At 41.8% G+C, this 15231-nt stretch overlaps 1 protein-coding gene across 7 annotated transcripts in view; it reads left to right on the forward strand.

Moving 5' to 3' along the window:
* Positions 1 to 15231, forward strand: part of LOC101871905 (ADP-ribosylation factor-like protein 8B) — a 55193-nt gene that overhangs the window by 18570 nt on the left and 21392 nt on the right. For 4 of the 7 annotated variants that reach the window (XM_031046277.2, XM_034062794.1, XM_005146113.3 and 1 more), the window contains one exon: positions 1375 to 4732. The exons of 1 other annotated variant lie outside the window; for it this stretch is intronic. In XM_031046277.2, coding sequence (XP_030902137.1) covers positions 1375 to 2079 — 705 coding nt within the window. In that variant the 3' untranslated portion in view covers positions 2080 to 4732. Of the gene's footprint in view, positions 1 to 530; positions 4733 to 11637; positions 11929 to 15231 lie in introns of those variants that run through there. 2 more of the 7 variants (XM_031046279.2, XM_034062795.1) reach the window with 2 other exon arrangements.

Raw genomic sequence — 15231 nt, forward strand, 5'->3', positions numbered from 1 at the left:
TTATGTTTGTTGGAAGTACTACTTTGATTAATTTCATAGTAAGAAAGATCTGGGTCAGAAAAGGGAAAAGAATCTAGTTTGTTTTAGGAAGGGAAAAAACATCGTTTGAGAAACGTTGTTACAAGGATGTTCAAAAAAATCTTTCAAACTAGCTCGTTCAATACCCAGGCAAGCTAGATATAATAAGCTTCTGTATGGGGAGACTCTTCTGAAGTCTTCTAAGTGCAAGTAACTGAAATTCTAAAGCATTGCTGGACCTCCTGTCACAGAAAGCATAGCCAAATAAACCTCCCAGTTCTTAGCATCAAACTCCCAAAAGCATCCGATCTTGACTTTATTGTATGTGCCTCCCTTTGAGAAAGGATATCAATTGCACTTGAAGTTTTTTTTTGCCCATTAGTGCAATATCAGATCAGAGATAAACAACAACTTTTATTGCTTGAATTTTGAGATTCATGTGAGGAAACAGAACTTTCCACAGCCCAGTCAGTCTATGTATTTGTGCACTAATCACACCTTTTTTTTTACAGCTATCAGAGTCAGTAGCCTTTCAGCAATGAACTATTACTGCAAGAATTGCATCAACCAAAATTTCTAGGCAGGGTTTTTATCTATACCTAAAAGAAAAACAAAAAACCCCTACCTGTACCCCATATTCACCAATGTGATCGCCACAGGTGTAAGTATTAGCTGTATCTATATGTGGTATTAGGCAAACGCTCTAAGAAGACAGTGTCAGAAACAAAGACTTTCCAAAGCCTCTGATTATTAAATTGTGCCAAGCATACACAGAATATATGTTGCCTTTATGATAAATTCAAACGCTCAATTCTTTTAGCATATATCCAGTTTGACCATCCTCCCAAAATGCTTTCCATTCAAAAATGCTGTGAACGTTCCCTTCTCCTGCAGCCTATTCAGGTCAGGGCAAAACTGAAGAGTCTCATAGAGATGATTTGATAGAAAAATTATTTGTTCAGGCTGAAGAAGTGAGATTTTCTTCCAAGATCCCTTCAAACCATTCAAGACCATAAAAAAGAACTTCGATCCTTCATGTAACTTCTTTAAATGCATCTGATTCAAGAAGCTACATGAAATATACAGATAAAATGAAAGCCTAAAGTTGTCGGCTTTCTGATATAAGTGTTTTTCAGCACATCTCCAGCAACTACCCACATAAATTCTCTGTGATCCTTGAACTGTGTAGCAATTTCTCAGATAAACTTGTTTTCAACAACTAACTGGAACTGTTATCTATTATCAAAACCACAGAAGAAACATTCATAGATATCCACTACAGTACAGTGGTGTTAGAATGACAGCATTTTAATGGTTTCCATACTAAACTATGCAGATACAATATTCTTTTCACAGAACACCTGCAGAACTCTGGACAACTACCTTAGGAGGACCTTGACCCCATACCTCATCAATGTCACAATGGCAGCCAGAATTTGTAGCCAGGTGTTATGCCGAGACTCTGGCGCTTGTGTACGAAAAAAAGGGAATTCCAGTGACTATCTTCACTTAAACCCTGAGAATATTGTCATTCAAATGACAAAGGATGGAAAATACACTCTACAAGGGCAGCCAGCATTTCAGGATCTGCAAATGTTCATAGAAAAATTTGATTGCCACTGTTATGCAGGGCAGAGTTGTGAACCCAGAGCTGATATAAATGACATCCATTACCTCCATGTTTGCATTTCAGAAGATATTTGCATTCAGATATCCTCAAATGCACTTTCTAATATAGAAGACTCTGAAGAAAAGATCCTGTCTAATAGAACTGTATTTTCGTTACTCTCTCAGAGTAAGGTGACATTATCTGCACATCCTGAAATAGAAGATTTCCAATCTACCTTTGGAAATAATATACTCAATATAACAATTCCAAAACATAGCACTGTCACAGCTGTGACTAGATATGATTTAGAAGCAAATGATACCCGTACTTCCAGTAGCTCTTCATCCTTTAAGATAACCATGTTTAATCTGTTGAGTTTAATTCTAATTTTGAGAACATTAATACAAATGACCTATGAAAGTGAGAATATTCTTTTCTCTGGCTGTGTTTGAAATTCTGTATGCTTTATTTACAAAGAAAAACCATTCCTGAAAGGCATATGGTCTTATCTGTATCAGGTAACCTTCTCTATTCCATAGGTGACACTTCAGCTTGAATGTATTTCTTTAGTTTAGTTCTATAAACTACTATTTGTGCCAAAGGTATACTGATCTGTAAATATGGATTACACCAAAGGACAATACAGAATAAGGAGCTTTTTTTTTTTACAGTTTACATTTTTAACAGTTATCTTGAAAAAGAAATAATTGTTGATAATGCCATTTTGTATACTTCAAGTTAAGCAGTTAAATACATCTTAATCTGGATCTCATTGAGTCTCAGGAATCAATAGATTTGATGCTCTATGAAGGAATTAATTTTATTCCATATGAAAATTAGCTCTGAAAAATATTTGACTTAACTTTAGATCTGTGGGACTTTGCAGCATAGAATTTATCTGATTAATGTAACATTTCTCCACTTTTCACAATACCTACAGGGACACTGTGGTTTTTCTTTTAATTAAATACATTTGTAACTCTTCTAAAGGTTCTGACTTTAATGTAATTATTCACTTCAAATATCACAGCTTCATTATTCAGAATAAGAGCTGTAACAGTTTATCCTTCTTTCTTTCCTCTTCTCCCAAGCCCTCCCCTCCTTATCTCAGATGCCCCATCCTTGGCTTTCACTTGTTTTACCTGGCCAAGACAACTCATCTGATCTGCCTTTGCATTTCCTATGGGCAATGGTCACCAGCCGTAGTTTCTCTATCCAGCCAGTCCTAGCAATGGGATAGAGCTGTCTATGCCATTTGGACAAAAGCATGTGAGCACAGAACTTTCCTGAGCAGTTTCTTTGGTGGAAACCAGTTTGTTCCTCAGGAAAACCCATCAGTGGAGACCGTAAGATGAGTGACACTGAGGGTCTGGGACTCCCTTTCTTCACCGCTAATGCCTGTGATTCCTAACCTCAGGACAAACTTTTTGATGCAGTCTGCTGACAGCTCAAAGGCTATTTATGTAATGTTATTCCATTGCCAGAAGCAGTGTGAAAGTAGTAGAGATACCTCAGAACAAAACTATTCCCAGTATCATATCAGGAGTCTATGATGTATGTATAGCATTTAGAAGCAATTAACAGTTTAAGCATTTAGAAGCAATTAACTGCAGTTTATTTGATAAAATAACCTTTCCAAATTATTGTGTCAGATACTTAATAGGCTGCTGGACTTCTGATGGGTGAAGAGTGGCTGCTGGCATGGATACATTAAAAAGTCTCCCCAGAGCTAGGCATGATCCTCATAAATAAATCACCACCTTGCACAGATGCAACCTGCCTCACTAATGGAAATGTCTAGGGTTTCAATATATAGTAGCCCTTTATTTATGAAAAGTTCATGCCTCAATCTAGCAAAAAACACATATTCATTGCCTTCGAATTTTCAGGTTGTCAGTCATAACAGACATGCGGAAAAATAGATGAAGTCTTTAGATTTAACATGGAGAAATAATGTTTTATAGCTTTTGGCAGCAAGTTATCAAGAGGGAGTGACAATTTTGTCATCACAGTTACGGTGTTGAGTCAAAGCTGTTTCTGCCATTAATATTCCAAGTAGAATCATGGATAAAAAATACATATGTAGCAGACTGTCTGACACAAAAGAAAGCCAGTTGGTTGTGATCACCTCTGTAAAAACATATTTATTTTTCACTGCAACTTTGATATTGGTTATTTGATCTTGGGTAAACGAAAGCCGTGGTATCATAATTACTGTACCTGAGGTCCCTCCCCTTTCACACTATGGTTGTGATAACTGGGTTATCAAAGGGTTTCTAAAAATTGGAAACATAAAACAAAAAGCAGGAATGACAAGTTGAAATCACAGAAGAGTTGAGGCACAGCCAGGACCTCCCAGTGGATGCAGAGGAAGTGAACTGCTGAAGTAAGGAGGGAAAGAGCGAAGTAGTGGGGAATGTGGACAGACCAGTCTCTTCCCACTCAACAGTTTTTATCTACCTGGCATTTAATACAGTCAGCCTTTCCCTGAGGCCCACTGTAAAGGTAAAGGAACACAGTAACTGATATTGTTAGATTACACCTATCCATCTGGTCCCATCTCTTTATTCTTGAGAGCAGATAAGACCAGCAAAGGGATATGAAAGGAAAGCAGACTATTGCAATAAAATGTCCATAGAAATGTGTCTTATGCTCCAATGCATGGTCCTTTACTAACCACCTTTTGAATGCTCATTTGGTATATTTATGTTACCTACATGTATCTGCAATTCATGCTTTAAGTCCTACAAACTTCTTGCCATAGTGAGAATCAGGCTGGCTACGTGTAAAATTACAGTATTTTCCAAATATATTATTTTCTTCTGTATTATATTTATCTTGCCTATATTCTATGCTAGAGTTACATGGAGTCAGAGAGCCTCCATGGAGTCAGGAAGAACAAAAAGGGGTGCTATGCCTCGTATTACTGGTGAATATGTTACATTCAAAGCCAATCTTATATTCTCCCGAAGCAGAATCTACCGCCTCCAAATATTCCCCTTCCATTCACTGCACCTCCTGTAATCATTAGTTGTCTCTGTAGCCCTGTAGTTTCAGTTTCTTATGTTGTGTCTTTCAAAAGATTAAACACTAATGAAACATTCATTTCACTTTCGATTGCCATTCATTATTTTGTATGTCTCCCTTCTAGTAAGATTTCAGGCTGGCAATAGTTAGGGAATGGGAAATGCTAAACCGGTTTTGATGAAATGGTCTAAAAGAAAGTTGCTTGACTACCTCCCAGTGCGCTCCTCCAATGTCTAAAAGTTCTGTTAAAATTTTAACTGAAATTCCGTCTCTCTATCTGAAGAATCTGGATCTGGTTTACTGTGTTACTCTGGGACACACAAAGCTATTGCAGCTTTTAAGAGAGGTGCCTATTGGCACAGAATCTGAACAGAAGTTAAATCATAGTCTAGTCTTTGCCTTACAGTTTCTTGTTTCTCTGTATTAAAAATAGCAACATGGAGAGAGAGACTGAGATGCAAGGCCAGTAAGACCACTTTGTAGACAGCCTAGTATGTGACTAGCATCCCAAGGAGCCCAGCTAAATTTGCTTTAATCCCTGCATCACAATATATACATATATATCAGCAAAGAATTGTGTGGAAGATTTTCGACCTGTGCAATATGCACTAGACAGCTCCCAGACACAGATTAGATTTGTGCATCTACCTATCCATCACTTTTCAATACAAACAAGAAGGCAGCGAAGACAGCACATAATTTTAAAACATATTCCGTTATGGAGCATTGACCTTTTTAAGAAGACAACTAAATTCTGTCCTTCAAGCACACACGCTTAAAACTTACTTGAAAGGTTTTTCAGTGTGCTTATGCAAGGCCCTTTGCACTGACAGATACCTATTCTGCCAAAGCAAAACAGCCTGCAAAATTAGGGGCTGAGATTTCAAGACGGAGTTACGAGTTTCATTCCAAAGAATAACAAAGATAAAAACCAATTTTTATTGCATGGCTTAAAAAATATTATTGCCTCATTTAATAATTACTTAATCTTTCTTGAAGAAATCTCATTTTTGTTTTTCTTTTTTGGCAGTTTTTTTCTTGTCCTACTGAAAACCATTGTATAGGTGGCTCGAAGCAGATTGGTCTAACTTCAGCCCTTAACACTTCTAAATGTTTTTGGATGTGTGGTTATTCCAGACCTTTCTGTCTGCTTTTCTGGAAACTCCAATGAAATTCAAATAGGTACCACGGAATTTTCTTTATGATGGCAGTCATGTAAACAAGCCATATTCAGGATCAATTCTAAGTTTTTATGTATACCAGTCAAGGATCAGGGTCTGTAGAACAGTTCTTTGGTGCAGATGTTCTGAATCTTTTGCAGCAGCTTTTCGTGCTGTTAGTACTCAGAACCGCAAAATCTTCTTGCATTTGTTGTCCCCTTGTTACATACGAGAATGTAACAGGCAAGGAGGTAAAGGGCACTAATCAATATTATAATCTTTAAAGGAACAACACTGTATTTCATTATATTCACTAATGTGTTACCACCATCTTGGTGTATTGATTATAGTTCTCCTTGGCTAATAGTAATCAGATGACATTTTTAGTGTATGCTTGTATAACCCTTAGTTTATAACTGATAAGGTATTTATTGATTAGTAATCAGATACAAACAGACAGTATGAAAATTAATGTCAATTGCTATTTTACATATTCAGTCAACATTTTGTTTCTCTGCACATGATTCCAGACCATTGTGTTCAATGCCATATTTATGTGGCCATCAGATAAGACACAGTCACCCCTCTCTGCCTTTGTTTTCATCTCAAAAAATGTATTTATGCAATAACACTTCAAGATCCTTCAGAAGAACTATACCATATGTTGGAAGTGTACTTCTGGCACTGGATAGTAGGTAGAGACAGTGGGAAACTCGTTCATCCATTCATGTGTGTCACCAATTAGATGATAAGGTGGCAGCCAAATGTTAATAGCGACGTCGCTTTTTGATCCTTTGATGTTGGCTCTTCCTATCATTGTGAAGCAGAATTCACCAAGCATTGGATTGTTCACCCACTAATAGGGAACGTGAGCTGGGTTTATGCCGTCTTGACACAGGTTAGTTTTACCCTACTGATGATGTGTTGTTGCAATAGCAATCCTGCTCAGTACGAGAGGAACTGCAGGTTCAGATCCCTGGTGCGTGTGCTTGGCTGAGGAGCCACGGGTGCGAGGCTACCATCTGTGGGCTTATGGCTGATCACCTCTAAGTCAGAATCCCGCCCAGACATAGCGATACCACAGTGCCGCTGGTGCCTCGGTGGGTTCGCATTAGCACTCGCTCAAGATTGACCCAGGAAATGACAATCTTGCTCAAAACATAGGAGAATGAAAACTCCTATCTTCAAACCCAGGCTGATGGAGCTCGTCCAGCCTAGCATGGTCTTCCATCTAAGAGAAGGACACTCTTACAAAACCTACGACCTGCGGACTTTGCTGTCACCGTCCTAGCTCGCTAGGCCTGGCAGTTAAACCTCAGGTGTAAAGGGTGGGGACAGTTCTGCACAAGCTGCGCCTCACCTAAAAACTCCACTGCGCAGGCTGGAAGGGCTTGCTCTCACTTGTCTGTATGGACAGGTGAGGCTCAAATCAGTAGGTGACAAGGTACATGGGTAGCTGCAGATCCAACCTTGCATGCGGGTGGACCAACGCATGGGTAGCTCGAGATTACTCAGGAGATGACAGTCCTGGTCGGACACTTCCTGTTTGCCTAAGCACCCTTTTCAAACCAGATTTGCATATCCCACTCGCCCTTGGTCATCGTGCTTGAAGTAAGCGGGGTTAAAGCCCTTCCCAAAATCTTCACTTGTGACGCCAAGCCATCACTTCTGGCACACACTATTCCCTTAGGCTACTAGCAGATTGAGGCAAGATGGCAGGTTGCCAGTGTCAAGCAATGATTTCCTAAGGCAGGGACCTAACAAACACCATTTAAAGGGAGGCTAAGGGAACCCTACAGTCTCATAAGAACAATATTATTAATGTCACAACAAAGTACCTCACTGCTAGGACAGCTAGTAATTAAGGGCACTGGACTAATAATAGACGCAGTTTGTCTCGAAATCCTATGCATTGTTTCAGTACGTGCTGCATATACAAAATTTAGGTACCCAAAACACAGAGTTCTTAAGTTAAAATCTTGAATCTGGCCCACCGAACCAGTGTAACAATCCTTACAGAAATCCTTTTTCACCTCTTCCCTCACTGGAGCATGATGAAAACGAATATAGATACTAAGGAGTTCCTGACGCTCCAGCCAGCAGAGGGCACTGACGACACAGGCAGACACTGCCGGGTACATTGCATTGCTTTCACTGTAAAGTTCCACGCAATCTTTCTATTCTCTTTGGCAAAGCACCTGCTTGACTCTGGCCTACAAACAGAAAAGATAACTAGTCTCTCACTAATGCAGTGCCTCATTAGCAGAAAAGATGTGTGGCTTATTCTGCAGCGTTTTTTTCTCAAACATCTAGTACATCAGGACTGAAAATACTGGAGAGAGGCATCACCTCATGATCTCCACTCAGGGGATTTCATTCAGCTGAAGGCTTCTTCTCATTAAGATCTTCAGCTGTCACTGAAGTCCATGCTTAAACTACAGATAATGTGATCAGATCTCTTTGGTATTGCTCCAAACTAGAGATGTGGATCCCAAACATCTTGTTTCTCCCCAAATGTGGAAATATCTGGATATGCAGTGTTGGTTCAGTCAGGTTTTGCTGAACATGTGTTGCATCAACACCATCATAACCTGAAATGTAAGATACATTGTTATAATTTTTCATAGCATAAATAAGCCTTTGCAACGGAGTAAGCTGCTTTACTATCACTTCATCTACAAAGCGCTTGAAAGACTCAATGACCCCATAACACTGCTGAACTGATCCTGAAGTGTGTAAATCCCTGTAGACAAGACAGGAAAGTGAAATACTTGATCAATGGTCAAATGTTTCCCAGAGATTAAGTGGCTTGCCTACAGTCACACTGAATAGTGAATTGTGGCCTTCTGTGCTCCAGCTCAGGCTTTTAGCTACAAGAACATACCTCCTCTGAGCTGCTAATGGTAGCAAGGTAGCAATTGTATTTTTACATACAATATTATCAAACTGTCTGCAAAGTAAAGAATTGTCCTTCATAATAATTTAGTTTTGCAAAGGATATATCAGATTTTAGATCAATTTAACAGATCTTTTAACTTGGACAAACCCTCCAAGACTTGTTAAGATATTATATTTTGACCTCCAAGACACTGTAAAAGACTCCAGTCAGTGTACAGCTGAATTAATGGCTTAGATTTATCAGCCCATCTTCTGCTGGATATGGCAGAAATGTATTTTTTCAGAATATGTTACTGTATCTGCAATATATTGTTTCTTTAAGCTCCCACCACTATGAGCCTTAAACACTATTGAAGAATTAAAAACTCTTCAAAGAAGTCTTGCAAAAACAGAGACTGCTCAATTTCATGCAAGTTTTCCCCCATTCAGTAATCTGAGCCACTTGATTCCCAGAAACCACTCTCACAAAAGGACTGTCTTTATTCTGCACATTGCCAGCTGGGTCATATGTAGATATAGGAGAAATTCTTTTATTTTTCAGTTTTTAGGGCACCCAGAAACACTTCACCTATTCACTGAAAATCTATAATTGCTTTGGCTGAAACAAATTTTTGAAAATAACAAGATTGACAGCAGAAAAATACTTCTGTTTTGCCAATGAATTATTTCCTGGTCCTTTTACCCGTGCAACCAGAATAATTAATTTCCTCAATGTCAGCCTTTTGACCCATGTCTCCAGTGATCCCCCAGTTATATCTAGCATAAACAGTAACTGGTGGGTAAACTTGTGACCAGTGCCTGAGGATGTATATATGTAATGAATCGCCATCTGGCTGCTACAAAGAGGCAAGTAAAACAGCAGAGTTCTGCTACATTCTCTCTCAATGCACCATCTGATCATGTTCTTTTTTCACTATGCCACCCATTTGCAAGAAACCTTGGGAGCTGTACCATGCTCTGAAACTGCCAAAGACACCCATCACTGCCTCAGTTTTAAGACAGGCATCCAAAACTCTAACCCAAACCACCAATCCTAGAGTATAGTGTTAGGACAAAAGGACTACCTGTGTCAAGAGCAGAATCTTATGAAACTAGGAAAAAAACCCCAACCATCCAATTCCTTTTGTTTGTTTGGGCCTGGCCACTTAAATGTGTCTGCTTTCCTCCAGACTTTGTATTAAGAGAAGCAAAGAAAAATAACTCCCTTACAGTACCAATTGGGTAGCAGGGCCAGCTCCAGTGTCCAGTTTCCTTCTGGAAATGTTCAATTAAATTTACAAGAGTAAATCGATGAAAATCTGTAAAAAAAAAAATAATGAAAATTATAAATCTTAGTATTACCCTATGAATCACTTATAGTGTATCTATAATGAGAGCATGAAAAAGAATAAAGTTTTCCACCTTCGCAGCTAGCTCAGAACCAATTGCTCTTGACAGCAAAGTCACAAGAGCTTACAATTTCTGTGGCCTGACTGACGTAACCAGTGAGGTTTAACACAAATTGCATTCTCCCAAATGCTAAATTATGTCTCTAAAAAGTGCATGAAAAACTAATTTCAAAATGTTTTGATGAATTTGCTCTGTTTCAATAGTACACGTATCAATACTAAATTTCTGAAGTGCCTTGTTTATACGTCTGTGAAAGTCCTTCATCAAGCAATACCACTAGCATTGTAATCTTCTGGAGCACCACGTATAATTTCAGTGATGGATCCAGCTTAAGTGCTAGCTCTGCAGTTACAGGGGAACACAGCTTTTGTCTTAATGATGTGTGGCAAGACTGTATGCTAGATGTTCTTTATCCTGTGTGGGTAAAAGATTCCTGGTGAAGCGGCATGTCCTGTCATTGCCCACTATACAAAACCACTGTCACAACCATCTCTTGTTGAGGCAAGGAAGAATCCTAATAGAGACTCACCAAAAATTGTTGAAAAAGAACCCAAATAAAACCACAGTAAACCTTGGATGGAACACTTCGATGAGGAAAGGCTGAGAGAGTTGGAGCTGTTCAGCCTGGAGAAGACTACAGGGAGACCTTATTGTGACTTTTCAGTTCCTAAAAGTGGCCTATTAGAAAGATGGGGAAAGACTTAGCAGGGCCTGCTGCAACAGCATGAAGGGCAATGATTTTAAACTAGGAGAGGGGAGATTCAGGGTGGAAGCGAGGAAGAAATTTTTTACAGTGAAGGTGGTAAACCACTGGAGCAGGCTGCCCAGAGAGGTGATGGATACACCATCACTGGAGACGTTCAGGGCCAGCCTGGATGTGGTTCTTGGACAACCTGGTCTAGCGCAAGATGTCCCTGCTCATTGCAGGCAGTTGGACCAGATGAACTTTGAACTCCCCTCCAACCCAAACCACTCTGTGATTCTATGATGACCTGTCCCTACATGATAAAACAATTCAGAGTAGCACAAGAAGAGTGGAGGTTCGGGAGTGTGAGAACTGCCACCACAGGTGAAGGACCTACAGCATCGATGCTGTCAAGAAGATGTAAGTCCACCAATTCTCATATGCCAGTGGTGCACATGTGGCCCTGGCCCACCGCGTGCGTGCAGGGTGCTGGGCGGACAGCCCGCGGCGACAGACCTATGCTGGGCAACCTCGTCCTGCCACACTCTGGCCAGGGACCAGCTGTTCACCTCACACCGCGCTCTCCTCGTCGCGCTGCAGGGAGCCACCCTGCTCCTCCCCGGAGACTGCGGTGCCTCCATGCCACCACCTCAGGCCCGTAATGCCGGTGGGATGCCCCACCGCCTGCTATCCCCTGCGGGAGCTGCCCTGGCCGTATGTCCCCCCTCCCTCGCAGCGGGCACGGCCCGATCCGGCTCGGCCACCTCCCGGCCCTGCCTCACGCTCCCCGCCCCCGGCCGGGCCAAACCCCTCCCCCGTCTGCAGCAAGTGGCAGCGGGAAGGGCGGTGGCGCCATCACGTGAGGGTCGTGCTTGCGCCCGCTCCCCGCGCAGCGTCGCCGCCGTCGACCCCGGCCCGGTCCCCAGCTCGGCCGCGCCTCGCCCCGCGCTCCCATGCCCAGCAGTGAGGCGGTGCCGCTGGGGCTGGGCGCCTGCCGCAGGTCGGGGGCGCTGGGCGGGATGCTGGCGCTGGTGGCGCGGGTGCTGGAGTGGCTGCGGTCGCTGTTCTGGAAGGAGGAGATGGAGCTCACCCTGGTGGGGCTGCAGTACTCGGGCAAGACCACGCTGCTCACCGTGCTGGCGGTACGCGGCCCCCGGGCGCAGGGGCACGGCGGGAGGGGCGCAGGGCGGCGGCCCGCGGCGGGGAAGCGGTGGCCGCGGGCGGCGAGGCAACGGCCAGGCGGTGTGGGAGGCCTGGAGGTGTGGAGGGCGCCGCCCGCCCCGCCTCGCTTCGCCTCCTCCGGCAACAAGTGCGGGCTTTGCCCCCGCCGCGGTGCGCTGCGGGGAGGGGGGCGGCGGGCGTGAGGCAGCTCCCGCATCGCTGGCAGCCTCGGGAATTTCACAGCAGTGTGAAAATGGGAGAGGGGGGGAGAGAAAGAAAATGTCTCCTCTGCTGACCGCACAGCGTGCCCGTTCTGGGCATGGGCGCTTGCCTGTGATTGAATCGGCTTTTCACGGCCAGTGTATCCCAGAGTAACTCAGAATGTATGGTTGCATCCTCCAAGGCCACAACTACCCTGTCAACTGAATTCTCCCCTCCCATCCGTTGCATCAGTATTAAAGCCTCACACAATTCCTTGGTAGCTCTTTCCCAGCATTCCATGTCTGATACTGGCATTTGCTTCCCACTGTAGTGGTGGCCTTGCAGCCTTGTTTCCCTGTAATGCTGACACTTGCCATGGCTTTTTCCACTTTGTTGCCATCTTTGTTTCTCATCTTTGTTTACTGTGCTCTCTGACCTTTATTTAGGTCCATCCTGAAGATTTACTTTCCATCGGAAAGTGGAAACAGCTATATATGTTAAGTATGGCTCCTACTAGTCAGGAAGCTTATCACCTACTCTTGCTGCACATCTTGACTGGTGAGATGTATTGCAGCTTCACGTGCCATGAGATAAAGGTTTCCAGATGTTCTTTAGCGCTTATCCTAAAAAGTTGCTAGGTCACGGATTAGACCAAACTGGGATGTGTATCACCTAAAGCCAAAGAGATTGAGGCAAAGATGACATGAATATATGGTATTTGTTGTTTGCTTTTGCATACAATTCTGAGATAAGGGAAAAACAGAAGGTTCTAACTCAGTGTGAGTAAAGAGGTAGAGACAAAGTAGGAGATAAAGAAGTGGAGTAGGGAAAGTGTACAGTGAAAGTATGTTTTGGGGGGCATCAGCAATCAATAAGCAGAAAATACTTGTATCTAATATGTTACTTTGTTAGACACTCAGCACAGGCCTTAGCACTCTTTGTGCCCATTGGAAGTGTTCAGCTCCAAAGGACGGGGTTTGAGGAGGAGGGGGGAAAAGGCATGATAAGTTCCATTGCTTCTTGGATTGATTTCATAAACGGAGCAAAGAAGAATACAGCACTTGAGAGACCTTGATTACAGTTGTGTGGGGTGTTAGATTTTGTACCTGTCCACTTGCTTATGCTAGACCACCAGTGGGATGGCATCATATGTTTGTCTCTCTCATGCTAATACCTTGAATAGCAGAGCACTGCTGTTACTACAGGCCTGATTTTGCCAGTATATGTATTGTTTAAGAGTATTCTGCAAGGCAGCCATGTTCTGTGACATCTGGAGTGTCACAGACTGCAGGTTTGTAGCTTTTGTATTTTTCAGTCTGGAGATGACACACCATGATAATCAACAAAAGTGGTTCAAGAATTTGTGAGTAAACAGTTTAAGATAAGGCAGCCGCTAATAGCTTACACTTGAATACAGTTTTATGGGGATGGCAAATAGACTGGGAACTCTGTTTGTGTCTATGTGGCTAGAATATGAAAACGTGAAACTAACCGTTACAAAACAGTGGATAGTTAAAATGCAAACTGCAATGGATCGTATAAAAGTATTAAGAAAAGACTGTATTTTTCCACTTTGCAAGTGTATTTAGGGATCTTAGCAGACTAACATTGAATAAATACCCTTTGAGACAGCCTCCTCCCTTAAGAATTTGAAGCATATGTAATAGTCCTTTGTTACCAGTGGAAACCTTGGATAATGTCCCTGTGTGGTACTATGGGTCTGCACTAACGTAGTTGAGTAGAATCTGGCCCATGGCTATGGATATGGTAGGGGGTAGACAGTATTCATTGTCAAATCAATATTCAGCAACATTGAAAGAGGACAGCATGTTGTAGCATCAGTTACTTTCATCTGTGTCAGGATGTAATCTCTTTTTACTGAGATACAACCCTAAATTTGTTTGCACATCTTGAATATTTTCAAAATAGGTAATTTGTCATGTAAAACTTCCTTAGCAAGCAAAATGGAACAGATTTCTTACTTTATGGTGCTTACAGCACTTGAAACAAAACACAGTAATTAGAGCTTTTGTACTAATGTGGGCAAAAGATTTGACATATTACTTTGTTTCCTTCATTGTGTGGGAAAATAAAGAACTGTAAACGTAATACTTTGTTGCTGTTTTCATTCAACCAGAATGGAAAATTTGTAGAAGACTGAAGACTTGTAAAGGGGATGCTAATTCTTTGCATTCTATCCCTGATACTAGAGCAGTTATGAAGGGTTTGGTTTTTTTTCTGATGTCTGTCTTCCAGTTTAGCATGTTACCTATGGTGTATAATTTGCTGACAAAGTGGAATCCTGACTTTCTACGAGTTTGTTTAAACAATAGTCTTCTGAGTGGGCTGACTGGTTTTCAAGGCATTCTTGTGCTTGAGTAATGATGCTACATTCTCAGGGTTTATGTATTTCTATGTGTTTATATATCTGGCCTCCACATATAAATGTGCTTTATATTTAAAAAAATTAGACCAGTACGTGCTACAGGAGATAGTTACTGATTGTCTTTATCTTACTCCATCCAATTAAGAAATTGTGTCACTCCTGGCTGCTTGTATCTGTATGAGGTTGCAGGTGCATTTGTCTTTGCTGTTTTTTTATATTGCTGTTGACAAGTCACTGAAGCAAGGAAAGAGGAAGGAAAAAAAAGACTTTCAGAAACAAAAGACGGGGAGTATTGTACAGAATAGCAAGAAGGTTCCCATAGGTGAGGTTGAACAAGTAACTGATGAAAGAATCTAATTCCAAACTCCAAAATCTCTGGGGGTTAAGTACCTGTCAAAGGTTGTACAGCTTTTAAAATCCCAGATTAAAAATCATTAATCTTAGTTTGTGAACACAAGCTAGAGGCATCATGTATTCTCACTCTGCCATGAACAGGGAAAACTTGCAGAAAGCATAATAGAGACCGGCAATAGCATCAGGGTGAACTGGTGGCAGTATGTGCTCTGTGAGGCACATAGCTGCTGCAGTGCACTGTGAAGCGATGATCACCCACTTCTCAGATGGGAGAGACGTATTGGAGCATGCCCATATTTTCTTCCAAAAAACCACAAAGCCATGGCTTATGGGATGACAAGGT

Source organism: Melopsittacus undulatus, chromosome 5, assembly GCF_012275295.1.
Source record: "Melopsittacus undulatus isolate bMelUnd1 chromosome 5, bMelUnd1.mat.Z, whole genome shotgun sequence".
Taxonomy (NCBI): domain Eukaryota; kingdom Metazoa; phylum Chordata; class Aves; order Psittaciformes; family Psittaculidae; genus Melopsittacus; species Melopsittacus undulatus.